The sequence below is a fragment of the Ursus arctos genome, unplaced genomic scaffold (assembly GCF_023065955.2).
Source record: "Ursus arctos isolate Adak ecotype North America unplaced genomic scaffold, UrsArc2.0 scaffold_22, whole genome shotgun sequence".
Lineage (NCBI taxonomy): Eukaryota > Metazoa > Chordata > Mammalia > Carnivora > Ursidae > Ursus > Ursus arctos.
Window position 1 is genome coordinate 13,763,917 of NW_026622897.1, and position 19,537 is coordinate 13,783,453.

General features: G+C 51.8%; 1 protein-coding gene across 1 annotated transcript in view; it reads left to right on the forward strand.

The window, feature by feature from the left end:
- The window catches only part of TMPRSS4 (transmembrane serine protease 4), a 73,469-nt gene that overhangs the window by 31,660 nt on the left and 22,272 nt on the right, over window positions 1-19,537 (forward strand). Inside the window, exons 3-5 of the mRNA XM_057316898.1 lie at window positions 12,145-12,178; window positions 15,571-15,684; window positions 18,395-18,547. Coding sequence (XP_057172881.1) covers window positions 12,145-12,178; window positions 15,571-15,684; window positions 18,395-18,547 — 301 coding nt within the window. The remainder of the gene's footprint in view (window positions 1-12,144; window positions 12,179-15,570; window positions 15,685-18,394; window positions 18,548-19,537) is intronic.

Here is a 19,537-nt window from a genome sequence, read left to right on the forward strand (position 1 = left end):
TTCCCATAACCAGCCGATTTATCTGACACTGATAACAAAGTCAGCCAAGTCCAACTGGAAGAGATGCCAGATTCTATCAGAGGTGTTACCAAGGTGTCTCCATCCCAGTTGGGGCTGGGGTGAGGAAGGGACAGGCCCGAGCCTGCCTGGAAACCCCAGGGACTGGAGAGGGAGAGGAGAGGGAGAGGGAGAGAGAGTCTGAGGAGAACCAATGTCGCAATCTCTTTGCGACGTGCTTCACACCACCTCCCAGCCTGCAGCTCTATCACAATCGCAGCACAGAAATTTGTAAACAAGGCTCAAAACCGCAACACCCCTCCCATCCCACTCCCTCCCAAAGCAGCTTCCAGTTCCCCCCGCCTAATCTTCATGCAACCTGAAACTCTCACAGGGTAGCAGGTGAATGGAACGCTGGAGGGAGAGGGCAAGAGACTGAGGTGGCAGCCATCCAGGGCGGCAGTCTCCCATCACGACATGGCCTGCACATGGGTCTGGCCGAGCCCACTATCACTTCAGGCATTTACTGTGGTCCCGGATTTCTTCCTTTATAATATGCATTTGCTCATTCACTCAGCATGTGTTCCTTAAGCATAAACTACATGCTAGGCATTGGCAAGACGCCTGAAGATTCAGAGAAGGATATGCATAATCAAAGCTCTCAGTTCCGTATACTCCACAGATGGAACAGAGTCAGGGTAAAGTACTTCCCCCACCCCGGGGCAGAGCAGGCCACTTGTTCACCCACGGATGTCCACACGAAGACGGTAATGCAGCTGAGGTCACCCCTCCTTGCCTTCATCCCATTCCCACCCTAACACTGGGGCCTTCGTTCATAATCACATCTCTGATCGCCAGGGAGGAGGCACAGCCAGGCTGTCGGGAGCACCTGTCTTGGTGGGTAGGGCTCCCCGGCCGTCTAAAGAGAATGACAACAGCAACATCTCGTCCCTACCTGAATGCACAAGTGCAGCATTTTGCAGCTTGAGAAGCACATCCACATCCAGAATCTCCCTGAATCTTGCACCAACCCTTGGAGACGCCGTGATCCTCATTCTACAGATTGGGAAATCCCAAGGCTCAAGAGGTTGAGGACTTGAAAGGGTCACTCGATCAAAAAGAGTCAGAGCAGGATCTCTAATCTCTGGGACTTCAATATCAAGTGCCCAGATTTTCCATTTTGCCCTCCTCCTCCTCCTCCAAGATGTGAGCCCACAGACCTGAACTGGAGACTAGACCTTGAACTTGAACTTGCACTAGGTAACTGCAGAACCACCTCCCTACCTAGAAGCTGATCTACTTTATAATATAAAGTGTGCGTTGAGTGAAGACTGTATCGGCTGACACAGCCAAGCGGTGGAAAGATGATGTCCTTTCTGCCAGGAGACTTCAGCCCTCACCACCCTACCAAAGGTCACGAGGAGGAAGTGAACACACAGACAAGGGAAACCAGTGGGCAGAATTAACTTAGATTTTTCTCAAGAAGATTGAGAGGAAGTTTCATACTCAGTGCTGCTTAGGGAAAACAACCCAAGTTGCCATGAGATCATCAAGGATAGAAAACTGATTTAGAGGGGTGCCTGGGTGACACAGCGGTTAAGCGTCTGCCTTCAGCTCAGGGCGTGATCCCGGCGTTATGGGATCGAGCCCCACGTCAGGCTCCTCCGCTATGAGCCTGCTTCTTCCTCTCCCACTCCCCCTGCTTGTGTTCCCTCTCTCGCTGGCTGTCTCTATCTCTGCCGAATAAATAAATTAAAAAAATCTTTAAAAAAAAAACTGATTTAGAGAGAGGAAATGATAATTAAATCAGGCCTAGGACTAGTCTCCTCCACGGGTCGCGGGGGGGTGGGGGGGTAGCCCCTCAGGAAAGGAGTTAGAGGTCTTCTCTAAGTAGAGGTTGGTGTTTTCACCAGATCTGTTTTAGCCTCAGAGCCCAATCTAACATAGAATCCCCACGTGGAAAACAGCCTGGGACCCCCAGCCACTCCTGCCCTGCCTCCCTCCTCTTGCAGCAACCTCAGGGGTCTCCACCAAGTCCCCCGGGATGCCAGAGAGCCCTTCTCTGGCCTTGCCCTGGTCTACTGTGGACATCTACACCATCCAGCTTCTACTCACACACTTTCTGTTGCTTAGATGACCTTCCCTTCACTGAGAGCGAGAGGTCTTTCTGTAATGTCCCCATTAATCCTAAGCATCCCCTTTGCCACTTCCTTGAGATGTCCCTACCCATTTTAAAGGACCACGTTTGTGCTACCGAAGGTCTTTGCTTCTCTGCCCTGCAGCCTCCTCCCTTTGTTCATAGAGAGTTCACAGAAGTTGTGACATCATCTCAGAACCCCTAACTGCCCTGGCCCCTTTCTGCCCCATGAGCTCCAGGGCCCAATTCCCTCCTGATGGCAGGCCCCTGGCCCCCAGGGAATCGCAGCAATGGCCACTTGTGCAGTACCAGGTACACACGTGGGAGGCCCTCTGCCAGACTCCTTCCACGGATAACAAAGGATTTTTGAGTATGTGCTATGCCAAGCACTTGCTAGGTTCTATAGTCATAGCTATTAATCACTACTAAGAAATAGTAGCGTATATGCTTCATGGGCACAAGGACTTTGCCTTGTCATTTACTCTATATAACCAGCCCCCAGAACAGGGCTTCGCCAAATGGATAAAATAGTCCTATTATTATTGTTATTGTTGTCGTTTTTATTATTGGCATTTAGTGCATTCTTACTGTATACCAGGCAATGTGCTAGAGGCTATGCATATTCTGGTCTCATTAAGAAGACTTAGAATCAATCTCTCTCTCTCTCTCTCTCTCTCTCACACACACACACACACACACATACACAGAGGAAACTGAGGCTCCCAGTGGTTGAACACCTGGCCTAAGGCCTGTGCTCCGTCCACAGCCGTCCCTAGCCAACCTGGAGAGGAAGACCCTGCACAGCCTCACGGAGTTACTGAGTGGGCAGGAAAAGTGGTAAAGGGAGCTTCGGTGATGTACCAGGCCAGCGCTAGCTGCAGGGGACCACCGGACACGGCGGTAGCACTCCTTACGGGATCCTGAGTTCCGAGTTCACAGGAGAGACCCGGGAGTCACTGTGGACACTTGCCTGGAGATGGTGGCTCATCACTGCTGCAGCCAAGTCAGCGCCCCAGAGGCTGCTTCCCCGGGAGCGTCGGGAACAAGTGAGAATCCTCAGTCCTGCCCTTGAACAGCACTGCCACACACACCCTCCTTTAACGCTGTGTAGAGCTCTGCTCCCCAAGCCTCCAGGGTAACTGGAGCTGAAGGCACGAATGTTCGAGTACTCAACTCCTCTCCATGCCAAGCACAGAGTCAGGGGCACCAAGTGCGTCATCTAGTTCAAGAGCACCCATGACCCCAAGAGGTAGATCACACTCTACCCATTTTACAGATGATGAAACTAAGTCACTTGCCTAGAAACACGTGGCTCATAAGGGGCAGAGCTGGAGTCAGGCCAGAGCTCCTGCCACAGAGCTCAGAAGGAAGAGGGAGGGACAGGGGCAACCCGTATCTGACCAGAGCAGCTGAGACCCCTCGAACCTCGAAGACCAACCAAGGGGGACCATGAACAAATCTGTAAAATCAGGAGAGGACCAGACAGGGTTCCTGTGGCCTGGCAGCTGGAGCCCCTCCCCGAACCCTTCTCACTCTGGTTTTATCATGGACTTATCACACCCACTGCCAAAGGCAGAAACTGGGTCCCAGGGATGTTAAGTTGATTTGCCCAAGGCTGCTCAGCAGGTAAATTATAGAGTTCGACTTGAGAACACCAGAGCCCCTCTTCTCTCTGCACCACCTCCCTCCTCAAAGTTTAAAGGACAATTCAGACCAAACAAAAGAGAGCATGATTTTTTGAAGGCAGGACACTCTGTGGGATTCTTTTATAAACATCGGACCATGCCTTGGGTGGCAGCTCTTTAGTGCAGGTAAATCGCAGTGTTTAGAGAACACCTGCCTCCCCACGCTTTAAGATCCATCAGCTCCTCCTAAACCTGCGAGAGTCCCTGTCAGGCAAACCCTTATGGGTCGCCCTCGGTCCAAGTGGCCTGACTCCCGATGGCTCTCTCGTATCCCCTTCAGCCCCTTTGCACCCTCAGCTGTGCAAAGGTGGGAGCACCTTCCCTTCCAACAGACCCTCCTGGGAGGGAGGGGGCTGCATCGACCCACCACCCTAGGGCAGAGAGAAAGTTGAGTGAAGTAGAATTGTGGAGAACTCAGGTTGTAGAGAATGGGCTGTTTCCCCCAGGCACCAAAAGAAGGACGTCTGAGGGATCTGTAGGAGTTACAGTTAACAGAAGTGTCACCTGGAGGCAAGTTTAACTCAACCCAACGGCCATGTACTAAAACCGCACTCCTGCCCTTCACACTGTCTTGCCATGTGACCTGGGGGGAGAGAGCATGGCAACTCTGTGCCTCATTTTCCCCATTTGTGAAATAGGCAGAGTTACACCTGTGCCCTCTCCAGTGGCCCTACCTGGAGTGGAGAGCTATGCCTGGACACAAAGGCTGATCCTCACCGGAGGGCAGCTGAACACCAGGCTGGCAGCGGGACAATGGCAAGACACCTGACACCTCCCTGCTGCCCCAGGCCCCGCCCTGGAGCCATTGTGTCCTGTGACGGGGGTCTAGGTGCTCAGCTCAAATTGCCAACAGGTCAGCACCTATGTGGCTCAGAACGAGGCCCAGTGGTTTCTAATGTAGCAGCCGAGGCTGAGGTCAGTCCTGAAGGAAAACGTGCTGCCATACGGATGCCTCGCACAAAGCAGAGCAAGGGCGAACACTTGCATTCGCTGAGGCCCCAGCATGTGAGAGCTGGGGCCCCCACCTGTGCATGGCCCGGGCAGGGGGACCTGTCCGGAGACAGGCTAATCATTCAGAGCATCCTTGAGAGCCAGCATGATTTGCCATCTCCGAGAACTTTCCATGCACTCAGGGCTGCCGCATCACAGCCAGGCCCATCTCGGGGAAACTCATACCCTCTGCTCTGCTGACTCACAACCACCCAGCCCTCATGCACCTCTCCTCACCTTACCTGTCATGGCTGAAGCACCCAAGACAGAGGGTACTTGCCCCAGCCTGGTAAACGCATCAAACCACCCTATCCCCGCTGCAGGTGAAGAGCGCACAGCCACCTGCTATTGGGTCGGGAGAGTGGAATGCAGGTTCAGGGTCAGAGAGCAGTGGGAAGCACCCTCAGAGCGGCCCCTGAGAGCCTGAGCCAGCCAGTGGCCAAGCTCTGCTCTGAGCACCCACTAGGAGCAGCCTCTGGGTCTCCTGGCTCAACAGAGAACTTCCCCCACCCACTCCCCTGGGCTTCCCCCCTGCCGTGTCCCTGGCCTACGCAACCTAGCTCCCACCTGCCAGAGCCACAAAGGACCTGTTTGTCCCATCACCTAGCAACGGTAGCATCTCTGCGTCTAGGTTTTCCCTGAGGGACCATGGGAAGACCCCAAAGGGGCCTGAAACTGCCACACAGCAGAGCAGAGCCAGAAAGTCCCCTTACTGCGAGCCCCTGCTTTTCTCCCTTGCTCTGCACCCCAATCATCCGAGCTCTGCCCCTACTGACTCCTTTCCAGAACAAGGACGCTCAGAGTCAGCAATGCAGAGAGGAAGAGAAAAATAAGGCCCAGGGGCAGGCTCCTTGGCAAGGAAAGCAGACAGAAGAGCTGGCCAGGCTTTCTGTTCCGTTGGCCTCTGTGAGCTGCCACCTCTTCTTCACCTCATTACTAGCCTGGTGGAGCACCTGCCTGTTTCAGTGTGTGGTTATTAACCCTCTTATCTGCTCTACCATCTCTGAGAGTTTCCAATTACCCTAGGAAGCTTGAAGTTCAGAGAGGTTGAAGCGTGTGCCCGAAAGCACCCAGCAAGTCAAAAGACAAGGCAATATGAGAACTTACACTCCCCAGCCTGGTTCTTTGTGTCTTCTCTGCAGCACACTTAAGCCTCATCCTCATTTAAAAATAAGAGCTGCCCGGTGCCTGGGTTCATCACCTCTGAGCTAGAAGGTTAAAGCTGCTCTAAATCCAGCCAGGATTCTCCAAAATCTGAAACACCAGGGCCTGAGGGTAAATAAAGGAAGGAGGAGGAAGAGATGAGAAACGTGCACATCTAATGGAAGAGGGAGGAAGAAGGGATGCTAATAACAACGAAGCCCCAGCTAGGCCCAGCCCTGCCGTAGGCCCTTTCCCAGACAGACTCTGGGAGGCCCAAGTACTTACCCTTGCTGATGGAAGAATTGGCAGAGCCAGGAACCAAGCAGAGATGGGTTTGCCTGGGGAGCTGGGGAGGGCTGGGGAGATGCTGGGGGTAATCTCTGCATATCAATGGGGAGGGGGTGGGGAGATGGGGGGTAATTGCTGCATATCAATGGGGAGGGGGCAGAAGGAGATGAAAACAATAGTCCAGGGAGTCCAAAACCCTGGCCCCCAAGAGCTGGATCTGTTCCTGACTTGCTCTGAGGCCATTTAATCTACAGGAGGCTTGGTCTTCTCTTCCAGAAAATGGGGATAATTTCTCAGGGTGATTCTGAAGATTAAATGGGACAACATTTATGTAAGATATTGTAAACTCTGTGCTAATCCCCAATGCAGGAGTTAATTGTTCTGCCTCTACATATGGGTCTTGGATTAATGTCTTTCTGTGACCAGCGACCCACTGAAAAGCAGGGAAAGAGGATTCTCTGAGTCAGGCGATCAGTAGGTGATTTTCAGCCTTCTAACTTCCTCTTCCCCACCCCACCCCCACCTCCTCCAGCTGGGCCCTTTTGGGCTCTGGGGACCCAGGCATTTCTGCCCTCCCATTGTAATCCAGGAGCTTCCTTCCCAGATGAACCCCTGGGTCAGACACTGGTTGGGCTGGGCCCATGAGTCAGGGCCCCACAGTGGACCTGCCCCAGCCAGCAACCCAACAACACAGGAAAGGCTGCTGCCTTTGCTGGGCCTGGGCTGAGCCTGGGCTGTGGCAGCTGTGGCCAGGGGCTAAGTTCAAGCTAGGGATAAACTGAGAGACCTCCAGCAAAGCAGAAGGCAGCACAGTTGGTGTTTTGTGGCCTCTCAAGCACCTTCATTCCACCAACTCCAGGGTTAGACCTTTTCCTAGTGTAGGAAACCAGGGAGTTGCCTGGAATGGTCCCCAGAGACCTTTTCAGCTTTGCATCCTGTGATCACGGCATGGACTCACCCAGTGATGGGGGTTGGCCAGGTTCCTGAATCTTACCTGGTAAGATTCTTACCTCATCTCTCAGCCCCATCTCCCCCACCACCCCCCCCTCGCAACTCAGGGTGGATTCTGGGCTGAAAGGCAACACGGCTGCTATGAATTTCCGTCTCCACCCTGCTCGGGAAGGTAACTGACATTGATATTCTCCAGTTACCGCTCATAACCCTCAATGTGCCCACATCCCTGCCCATTATCCTGGATGCTTATGACCTTCCGCAGCTCCCCTTCCCAGAAGTTTGGCAACCCAGCAACTCTGATCTCACTGTGTTGGAAATGTTTGTCAGAGAGGCTTCAAGGGGCCTCTGCCCCTTCAAGGGGCAGGCCACTTGACAGAAGAACTCAGGCAGCATGAGTCAGAGTAGAGCATGGGAGGATGGGAGGATAGAAGCTTGACTCCTGGGGCGCCTGGGTGGCACAGCGGTTAAGCGTCTGCCTTCGGCTCAGGGCGTGATCCCGGCGTTATGGGATCGAGCCCCACATCAGGCTCCTCCGCTGTGAGCCTGCTTCTTCTGCTCCCGCTCCCCCTGCTTGTGCTCCCTCTCTCGCTGGCTGTCTCTATCTCTGTCGAATGAATAAATAAATAAAATCTTTAAAAAAAAAAAAAAAAAGAAGCTTGACTCCTTGGACCCCTCAGCGCAGCTGGGAGACTGCTTTTGTATTTTCTCTTTGAACCTCAGGTGCGCATCACTGGATGAATCGTCATCCTGGATCCATGACATTTTCCACTGTTGGCCCATGTAGGGCCCCCTTGTAACTCTCCAGCTAGCTAGATGCTTTTAACAATGTAGTAAGCCTCCGTAATTCACCACCCGAAACAAACGCTGCATCTAACCAGGAGACCCCCTGCCCTCACTCCTGCATTCCCTCCCCCTGCCGAGGCAGCCGGGAAAGTCTTAGGTTTAATCATTCAACAAATACTGATTCTACATCTCTGCCAGGCCAGGAAATGGGCTAGAAGCCCCCTAGAAAGTAAGCCTCACCCCAAATCCTACGTTTATCATTTCCTTCCTTCCTTATGAAGATTCTGTGTTACATGTAATCTTTGGGGGATTTACTTTTTTCCTTTAATGTTAAATTATTAAAGCCATCCAGGTGATGGTGTGGTGCCGTAGTTCATTTGTTTTGACTACAGCATAATATTCCAACATGTGAATGTACCAGAGTCAGCTTCTTCAAGGCTGGCCTGGGACTGAGCCCTGAAAACAAGATATTTTCCTTAATTCTTTCACTCAACAAATATTAAATACCTACTCTAGGGGGGCCTGGGCAGCTCAGTCGGTTAAGCGTCTGCCTTTGGCTCAGGTCATGATCTCAGGGTCCTGGGATCGGGTCCCAGGATGGAGTCCCGCGTCAGGCTCCCTGCTCGGCGGGGAGTCTGCTTCTCCCTGTCCCTTTGACCCTCCCCCCTACTCATGCTCATGCTTACTCTCTCTCAAATAAATAAAATCTTTTTAAAAATAAATACCCACTCTATGCCAGGCATTGTAGGAGACACCAGGGACACCCTAATTACCGATTAGTCACAGTCTGTCATTCTAGCTTGTAGTTTTAAATTAGTTTATTTTCTCTGTTTTCAAAAAGGTGTGGGATGTTTTCTGTATAAGCACTATTCTGTGGATCGCAATCGAAAACATCAGCTAAAGGGGTACTGAGGTCACTTCTGTTCACAGATGAGGAATCAAGAAAGTGCAGGCTGTAAGCCTCCTTTGTTCCCTCTGTGTCTCGGCCTCCAGCACAATGCTGGGCCCATCAAAGGCATACAGTCAATATTTGTTGAATTAATAATAAACAGGAGACTTGCCCTACTTACCTCAACTAATGCAGGCATGTGAGAACAGGCAGACTCAGTGAGAAAGAATGAATTGACGGGGAAGGGCCACTCAGTGGCTGTTCCTGACACCCCTCCAACCTGCCCCTCCTGCAGCCTGCACATGTCAGCAAGTTCCCTCCTACCCGCTCCCTGAAGACCCAAGAGCACCCAATCCGCTGGTGAGGCCTGCTGCTTTGACCTTCCAAGCACGGGTATCTTTCCCCACCACCAGCCTCCTTCTCCTTCCTCTTGTCCTTGCTGATCTTTGTTCTGTCCCTCCAACACCAAACCTGCTCCTTCCCCCCGGCATTCAGATCTCAGCCCAGGGGCTGTCCCTAACCACCCTGGCCCCTTCCCTAGGCCTCTGGCTCTAAGTAGCCACCAGGCACCTGCTCCCATCACCCACTTCGCTCTTCATGACACTCATCACTCTGGCTTTATCTGTTCACACCTGTCCTCCCCTCCTTCCCCCAACTCCCCACCCACCAGAGGTGAGGGCAGAGCCTGGCCTGGCCTGTCTGGGCAACTCTGCCATCCTACAGTACTTAGTTCCTATTTGTCTTTGAATCCACAGCTCCTAGAGCAGGGCCTTATCAAATAGCTCATTGAATACTTAATTACTTAATGCTAACCAGACTGGTTATCAGACAATTGGGATCCTTTTCAGCCATGAACTTGACTGAGTCAGACAAAAGAATTTTGCAAACTCTTCCACGATGACTGTATATAGATTAAGTACTGTTGATACTCTTATTACCCAACTCGGCAGCCACAGCAACGCAGTGTTGTAGGACTTGTTCTCATCTTTACCCTGGAAACAGTCCCCCCTTCCAGGCCCTGGAGATGGCAGAGGGCAGGTGGCTAAGGATGATCCACAGGGCAGAGCCCAGAGTCCAGTTCCATTTAACAGCATCTATCTGGTCTTTCCTGGGTACAAGCCCTGTGGAAACCTCTGAGGGCACAAAGGCCATAAGAAACAAGGGTGACTGCCCGGTGGGAAAGTTCTGCAGCAAATGCTGGGGGGCCCGGGAGGGAAGGGAACTCGCCTGTGTGAGTCAGGCCCTCCCACTACATAGCTCACTTAAACCTCACAGCAGCACTTTGAAGGAGGTGCCATCTCCCCCACTTTACAGAGGGGGAACATGAAGCTCAAAGAGGTTAACTATCTCACAACCAAAACTTGCAATTAATAAGACGCAGAACCTATATTCCAACTCAGCCCCCGCAGACTCCAGAGCCTGCTGTCTCTGCTACATCCCCCAGCCGCCCAAGGCCTCGTGCCACCTAAAGGCAACGCCAGGCGCGTCCCTCCAGCAGATGAGAGAGTTTGGGAGAAAAGGAAGGAGCTCCTTCTCCCAATGACTTCTCTGCCACACTCAGCCATGGAAGCAAATACCCAGAGATGCCCCCCACCCCACTCCCGCCACCAACCAGACCTAATCTGGGACACCCACCCAGGGGTTAGAAGTCCTGTGACCCCCAAATGGGACTCGAAAAATTCCCAGATGGAAATGTTCAGAGCCCTGCAGCCCCTCCACCTACTAGTGGAACCGCCGTGACCTCAGCACCACAGGCAGACAAGCCCCGGGATGGAGACCCAGACCCCAGTCAGGCCTGCCGCTCACCCAGCCCCAGGACTCCAGCTCCTGTACCAGCTGAAAAGGGAGCATAGAGAAGAGAGCTTTCTGGGAGGCATGAGAGAGAGGCATGAGCCCCGGCAGTCCCCTCCCCTTACCCTTTGCTTTGAAGGAAAAGGGGTGTATGGACTTCATCTGTGAGCCTTTTGTGCACGGCTCCTGTGTATGACCCTATGTGGCTGTGAGTGTGCTAAGTGCACACATGCAGTGGTGTGACTGGAAGAACAGAGGCTTGTGTTTGTGTATGTGTGTCCACGGTGACCTAAAAGTACACTTGCAGAAGTACCACAGTGCTCTGGTAGTGTTTTGTCTTTGTTTGCTCTGTTAAGTACAACATACATTCAGTAAAGTACTCGAATCGAAAGTGTACCCCCCAGTGAATATTAAACATATGTACCCCCAATGTAACCAAGACTTAGATCAAAATCTATTTAAGTTTTCCAACATTCCAGAAGTTTCCATTGTGCTCCTTCTAATTACTGTCCCACTTCCCCAGCCAGTGGTAATCACCATTCTGACTTGTATCACCATAGATTAATTTTACCTTTTAAAATCTAAATATATATGAAATTATACAGAGTATACTTTTTTGTGTCTAGTTTCTCTCCTTCATTATTATGTCTATGAGATTCATCCATAGGTCATTGCCCTTAGCACTAGGTTATGCTTGTCTGTTGCTGAAATATATTCCATCATATGAATATACCACAATTTATTTATCTATTCCATCAGTAACGGACATTTGGGTTTTTCCAATTTTTAGCTATTATGAATGCAGTTACTACAAACATTCATGTACAGATACTTCGCTAGACACACGCACTCATTTCTCCCGGCTAATTCCTGAGTCATAGAATCCTATAGTTAGATTTAGCAGATCCAGCCAAGCCATTTCCCAAAGTATCTGTACTAATTTATACTCGCAACAACAGTGTGTAAGAGCTCCAATATTCCACATCCTCATCAACACTTAGTACTGTCAGCCTTTTTAATTTTAGCCATTCTGGTGTCTATGCAGAGATAGCTCATTGCGTGTGAACTTGCATTTGCCTAATAAGCAATGATAATGAGCATCTTTTGGCACTGATTGGCCACTAAAGTATCCCCCTTTGTGAAGTGTCCAAGTTTTTACAGAACTACATCCTATCAATGTAGACAAATGGTTGACCCAAACAGATGGCAGAGCAGAATCATCCTAAGAAACTCAGCAATACAACAACCCAGCAACCTGCCATTTCCACAATTGCTAACTAACTGCTACAATCAGTAAGCTAGTTGTACCAGGTAATATAGACGCATACCTGAATTGTGTATTCAGTGAGATATCACTGAGCCCCCCAACTTAGATTCAGCAGAGAGAAGGGAATGCAAATAAGAACCAAGAGCCTCCCCTGGGCCCTTAGCCCCAGCCTGAGAGGTTCCCTCACTCAACGCACTGACTGTTTTTCCTTCAATTACAGGATCCTGACAGCGATCGACCCCTGAACAGCCTTGGTAAGTTCAGGTCCAGTTATGCCTTGCCCACCTCAGCCTCCAAGTTTCAACCAGTTACCAAATAGATACTAACCCCCTCTTGCATGGCCCTCACCACCACCACCAAGGGCTAAATGCTGTGGAAGATCTCTATCCACCCACCCATTCATCATTCAACAAAAATGTATGAAGCAACTGTAAGGTCCAGGGTAATTCTAGAAGTAGGAAGCATGGTCTCCAGGGAAATAGGACCAACAAACCTAAACCCCAAGAACAGTGATTCTCCAACTCATTCACTCAGTTACTCACCTTCTTATTCATTCAACAACTCTGTGAGTGCCTGCCACGTGCCAGGTTCTGGGCTAGACGCTGGACTCAAACAAGAACTAAGACAGCCAGAGTCCCTGCTCTCACGGAGTTGCCAGTCTGACCTGCTACCACAGAACAAGCTGGACAGAGGTATTTTCCCTGGTAAACTAGAAAATAATAGTGTTTGCCTGATTTACAGGAGAAGGATAATTTAAGAGATAAAGTGTTTCCAAATTTAAGGGTTTTTCCCCCCTCCCAATCTATTTTGTTAAACCATTGAGAGCTACTCCCGATAGCCTACTGGATCAGCAAAAGAAGTGAGCAAAGAACAAAATAATACGACAGATCAACAAGGAAATAACTGATCCCACTTACTTCAACAATTTCAGGGCCCCATGTTAATAATGATCATAAACAATGTAGTCTTCCCCAGGTAAGATGGTGCCTAGTTTATACTCGGGAATTCGACAGACCAATAGACCCCCGTGTCTCCAGAAAACTCCACCACCTGAGTAAGGCCCAAGAACCACCAAACCAAAAAACAAGTTAGATTTGCTACTAATACCCAGGTGAAGGGAGCTCGAGAAGGAGCGATCAGTGCCAAGCAATCAGAGATAATAGTGTCATGGGTCAGGCGAGCTTTGACAGAGTCCCTACAGGAGTGAACTACCACAAAACAGAAAGAAGTGATGAGGGTTTCAGTAGTGAAGGGAAGCAGGAGCAAAGTTTCAGAGCAGGAATGAAGGCAGGTGCGCAAGGATCAGGGCAGAAGCTCCCCATGTGGCACTGAGGACTGGTGAGGATTAGCAGTGGGAAGTCCACATGGCCCCAGGTCACACTGGCTTTGCAAGTCTGGAGAAGAGCATGGTCTAGATACGGAAGTCACGGAGGGTTCTCGGGCAGGGATGTGACAGGATGACAGCAAGATGCTGGGAGGCTCTGTCCCGCAGCAGGAGGTAGGACCGGCTGGAGGAAGGAACAGTGACAGGCCAGGAGGCTCTTCATAGCTCATGGCGGCTTTGTCAACTTCAAGTATGAAATGTAAACCAAGAAAACTCTACCCCTCCTGATGATGTTCTCCCTGAGAACATCAGGGAGACAGAGACATCGGGACCTGGACAGGGGAACCTATCAAGGGGCTCCCAAGAGATAGATGGCGCACCTCTGAGAAAACAAGCCCACCTCGTGTCCCCAGTGGGAGGTGCTCAATAAACAAATCACACGTGGAGGACAGATGAACAGAATGTCGCCGTGTCCATGGCCCGAGGACAGCTCTGCACACTGACTGCTAGAACCTTCAAACGATACCTGCTAAGACTGAGAAGCTCCCTGGTACCAGCTCCCAACAGGTAACACCAGCACACACCCCCGGGCCTGAGCTCTGTGTCTGAGGCTTAAACGCTCCTTCTGAGGAAACGCAACGTTTTCTACGCTTTCCCTTTCAACAGATTCAATGATATCAGCCCTTCTGAGCGCCAGTCTCTGGCTGGATGCCATTCTCTGCTTTTGAAGAGCTGAGGAGAGAGATCGAGGCAAACATATAACCAGCCCTCATTCAAGCTAGGAACTGAGACCTGTAACAAAGATGGAAATGCTGTGCTTAAGAGATCAAGCCAAGAGCAATGTACGTATTCACTTGGCAAATACCTGCTGAGGCACCTGGGACTCAGCAGTGATGAAGAAAAAAAAAAAGAAGAAGAAAAAGAAAAAGAATTCCTTATCTTCATAGAGTCTTCATTTCAGAAAGAGATGGGAGGGGACGGAAAATATATATAATATGTAAAATATAGAGTATGTTAAGAGCTGATGAGTGTTTTTAAAAATGGGGAAGGAGGACAGGAAATGTTGGAAGATTACCATTCCAAAAAGGAGGTCACGAAGGCCTCACAAGGAAGGTGACAGACCAAACCTGGGGAGGTGAGGGGAAGAGAGCTGAGCTATTGCCTTCCGGGGACTCAAGGCTGCCATACCTCCTGCCCTAGCTCGCCCTGGAGGAGAAGTCCCATGCACCTGCCCCAGCTTATTGCCTGCAAGGAGAGGGGATGCAAGAGGACCTATCTCAGAAACTTCCTGAGAATTTAGCTTTTCAAATCCTGGCCCTGCTACCATCTCCTTGGAGAACCATACGAAATGGACAATAGAGTTATTATTACCTCTGTTTTAGGCATTTCTAGGCTCCCACCTGCTTCCTAACCCCAAACTCTTGTTCCCATCCACGTCCTTCCTGATGAAAGGTTCACCTTTCTAAGTACAAATGTGATCACATCTCTCTGCTGTTCAAAGCTTTCCATGGCTCCATGTTGCCTTCATGATAAAATCCAAATTCCTGGCATGGTGTTCAAGACTCTCGGCAGACTGACATGGCCAGTCCCGCCCCCACAACACGCACTGGCCCATGCTACGTCCCGGGCATGTGAGGAGCTCACAGTCGACACCCCCAGGCCTTCGCCCAGCTGGTCCAGCCCCCTCACCCCATCGCCACTACGGAGGCCCATTTAAGTGCTGTGATGGTGTCTGGCGGTACTGGCAACTCTGTCCCTGTGTGCTTCTTCCCCCAAACTGGCATCTCCTTAAAGACAAGGGCTGTTTTGCGGACTCACCATCTGTTGAGATGAGTTGGAGATGGAGGCCGTTAGGAGGCACTCATGACAAGCATTTATCAGGGCTCTACGGAGCAGGTAATGCTTGGAGGTCCCTGCTCTCCTCAAGCTTACAGCTTAATCAAAAGATAAGTCAGAAAAGAGGATAAATGATAGTGAAGTAAATGAGTACTTGCCTCTCCCGGGGCAGATGCAGGGCAGACCGGACAGGGTAAAACATCCCAGAATAGGCTAAGTGAAGACAAGGAGAAGATGCCACGGTCTGGAGGCTCCCTTGAGGGGCGCAAGTGAAAGATGGATAAGCCTGGGTAAGCGAAGGAGGAGGGCTGACCATGCACTGTTGAAGCTAAGCCCTGTCTGCAGGAATAAAACCCCAGTGCTAAGCAAAACTGTCCCCAAAGCATTCTGCGGCTCAGCACCAGGGCCAGAGGGCAGGGAGGCTATGGGCCTTGGCAGGGGTGGTCTCCAAGGGCTGACTGCAGGCTCTCTCCCTCCACCTCACAGATGTCACCCCCCTGCGCAAACCCCGCACTCCCCTGGAAACCTTCAAAAAGGTGGGGGTCCCCATCATCGCAGCACTGCTGAGCCTGGCGACCATCATCATCGTGGCTGTCCTTAGTAAGTGGCAGCCCCCACCCCTGCCCTCACCCCCTCATTACTGCTCCCACCTCCACCCTCACCCCCGAAAGTAAACAGCAGCTCCCACCACCCCTCTAAGCACCACCTCACCCTCCACCCTTCCACCCAGCAGCCATAGACAGGTGATCTGCATGAAGCTTTGTGTGACACGCATCCACCCCTGCTCTGAAGGGAGCCTTCCTCCAGGAGTGAAAGGGGGAGGTGAACACAGCCTCCACCTACCCCGGATGATCTCTGGCACAGGGAAAGCACAGCAGCACAGAGTACAACCCACGCAGGCAAGCGGCCAGGGCAGCCACACCCCTGCCTCCTTAGTCAGGTGCCTGCAGACACCTGAGCAGCCCTACCGACTAGAAGCAGGGAGCCTTTCCACCTGGGAGGCAGAGGCACAGACAGGAGGCACAGGGGAAGCCACCCAGGCTGATAGCACGTGTGCACACACAGACACACACACACACACTCTGCCTGTGCTCTGTCTTCCTCTCACCAGTGCTTGAGACCCAACAGGCAGGCCGCTCCGTGACAAAGAAGGAACTGAATGACCCGCCATGCCCAGATCTGGTCTCTGCTTCCACTCCTGTGACTGTCCTTGCCTTCCCCTCCCCCATAGTCACAGCACGCTGACTGTGCTCTCAGGGTGGGAAGCAGGGCATAGCAGACCAGGCTAGGAGTCAGCTCACCCCTTGCTGCCGTGTGACCTTGAGTAAGTCCTTTGACCTCTCTCAACTTCAGTCCCCTCATCTGTAAAACATCCTGTCTCCCCCAGAGGGATGTGGGAGATAATGTGGGTAAAACACCTGGATGAAAATCAGGTTGTATAAAAGTGTGGGTCATCATTCAGGGTGCAGAGGCACGTGTTTGCTAACCCAGGTAGTACGGGCCCTTCAGGAGCCTGCACGTGTAACCACGGTGGCATTTCCACCAGCAGCGGCCACCGCCACCCAGAGATCACTGGGCCCAAACCCTCCTCTTCCACCTGAGTACCTAGGCTCAGAGAGGCCGAGGCGTTGCAGTTAGAGACAGCTGGGACGGGACCCCAGGGACGCAGACTGAACAAGTCCCTTTCCATCTGTGGCACTGGAAATGCAGATGCACGACACAAATACCACCCAGACCCCCGAGAGCCCTACTGAGCAGGGAGAGGCAGGTTTCTTCCTGACCTTGGCTGGCCCTTGGCCCTGGGCTTGCAGCAGCATAAGCAGAGCTGCCATCCTAAGCCTGTTCGATTTAGGCTAATACGAAGGAGAGCCTGCTTTCTCCAAGCATGTGCCCTGCCACACTGGAGAGAAGGGGCCAGATTCATCCAGGGCATGCCTGGGCAGGCAGTGGTGTGCGATCTAGAACTGGGGTCTCCCCATCCCACAAAGCCCTGTGTGGCTTCCATGCCAGGGCCCCCAGGTTCTGCAACCAGAGGAGGTCATCAGAGCCTCCATCCCAGGCAAGACTCCCTCAACTTTTTGGCTTCTGGGGTCTCAACTGGTGACACTACATCCTGGCTTTGTCCCAAGAGGCTAGAGTGACCCTGCCTGACCCTGGCTCCTGACCACGAACCAAGCTCTCAAAGTCTAGGAAGGATCCGGCCTGCGCCTTCTCCTGCGCTCCCTCACACCAGGGGCATCTGGGCCAGCAGCCCCCATCTCAAAGCCCCTCATGGAAGGCATGGACAGGCAGCAAAGAGCTTTGGAGTCAGACAGACCCTGGTTGGAATCTTGGCTCTACACATAAGTGCTGTGTGGCCTTGGGAAATAAACCCCAGGTCTGTAAACCTCAGTGCCCCCCACCTTATAATGTGAGTTAATTATTATTAACCTGCCTCCTCAGGTTGTTGTCAGGATTACACAAGACAGTGCATGGAAAGCTCTGAGCAGCGAGCAGCGAGGCCGCGGTCAGACTTCTCAATGTCACTTGTAGGGCTGGCCAGGAGTGACACTGGATGGCCGGAGGGAGCTTTGGGCCAGGGGAGGGTTCAATTAGGCAGAAGGGTCTCTTCCTACCAGGAAGGAGACTTCAGAAATGTGAACTCCGTTCCCTGAGGAGTCACAAACACTAGACTCATTCCCAAGGCAGCAAAGGAGCAACAGAATTTGAAAGTCACAGGCAGAAGACAAAACACAACAAAACACCAACCCCTTCATGGATCTTTCGGCCCCAGATAAAAACACCCAGTTCTAGAGCTGCACTGTGGTTACAAGATACTCATGGCCACCAGCTCACCAAACGTTCTCACCAACCTCACCCCACTGTACAGATGAGAAAACTGAGGCTGCGGGAGGGGACGTGATGGGTCTAAAGTCACACGGGAGGCAGCAGGGCCAGAACTCTTGTCTTTGGGCTCCAGGCCCCATGTTACCACGTCTGGTAACGACCAGAGCCACTGTGCCGGCGCTGGGAGGATGAGGCGCTGGGAGGATGAGGCCAGCGGGGGCTGGTTTCTGAATTTCTCCCACACTTTCTCTCGCTTGATGCCTCAGCCACCTTGTAGGTATGGGACAAGTGTTTCTTTAAAGATAAGGAAACTAAGGCTCAGGACAAAGTATACCAGCTACCAAGTGGCATCACTGGGTCTGGAACCCTCATCTGCCTGTCCTGAAGCCCAGCATGTTTTCAGGGAAACACAGCCTATCCCACCCTCTGGGCTGCCTGCTTGACGGTCAGCCCTCTCTGCCCCCTCCCTGCCCCTGCCTTCCAGTCAAGGTGATTCTGGACAAATACTACTTCCTCTGCGGACAGCCTCTCCACTTCATCCCAAGCCAGCAGGTGTGTGACGGCCAGCAAGACTGTGCCTCCGGCGAGGACGAGCAGCACTGTGTCAAGACCTTCCCCGATGGGTCCCCAGTGGCAGGTGAGCCCAGGGACGGGAGGGACTGGGGGAGTGGGCACAGCAGGAAACCAGCTCAGGTCCCCCTTGGTCCATTGCATTGCATCTGCCAACTGACTTGTCAGTTTCCATCCCTCTTGTGAGGTGCTTAAGAACAGGACCAGGTCCTGCCAACTAGATCCCCAGTACTTAACAGGTAGCAAATACTCAGTGACTATCTGATGAACAAATGAGGACCAAAGGGACAGGAAATTGTAACATATCCTGCCCTGTTCTGCTACACCTGGGTGCAATGAGGCAGGCGGCTGGACTGGATGACCCTGGGGAGTTCCCTTCTTTCTATGAAATCTGTTCTTTCAAGGGGACTAGAAAAGCGAGTGTCAAGCCGCTAACTAGCTATTGATCCTCCTATTCATTAGATGTTTTTTGTAGCCTGCTATGTAACGAGACTGAGCTAGGGGACTAGGGGAGGTTTCTGACAAAAACTCATGTTCTTTCTTGGACAGGGCTGGCCCAGCTCCATCTACCTAGTACTTGGGTTCCAGGGAGAAAGGACAGCCCAGGAGATGGGTGTTAGGGGGATTCTACAGGCAGGACTAAGTGACTTCTTATGTATATCCTCTTTTTTTTTTTTTTAATCAGAAGTCAAATGCCTATGGGCACCTGCCATCCTACTGCCAATAGTACTTCCCTCTCAATCTCCTCCCTCTGACCTCACGTGGAAAAGGAACTTCATTCCTCACTGGGAAGTTCCAGGCTAGACAAGCTGTGTGGACCATGGGTAGAGTCACCATAGATCACCAAAATTGATATCTGTAAGAATAAAAGGGAGAGCTGTTGATTGTGCCAGGACAACAGGTCCACAAGGAGGTTGTTCACAGGACATCTGGTCACCCTAGCTACCATCAAAATGAGGCTCAATCGGGCAAAGCCAAATGGAAGAACTTCCCCCGAGGTAGAAAGCGTTGGTGTTCTACGATGCTCTAGGTTCTGGGGGTAGGGAGGTCGTGCTGG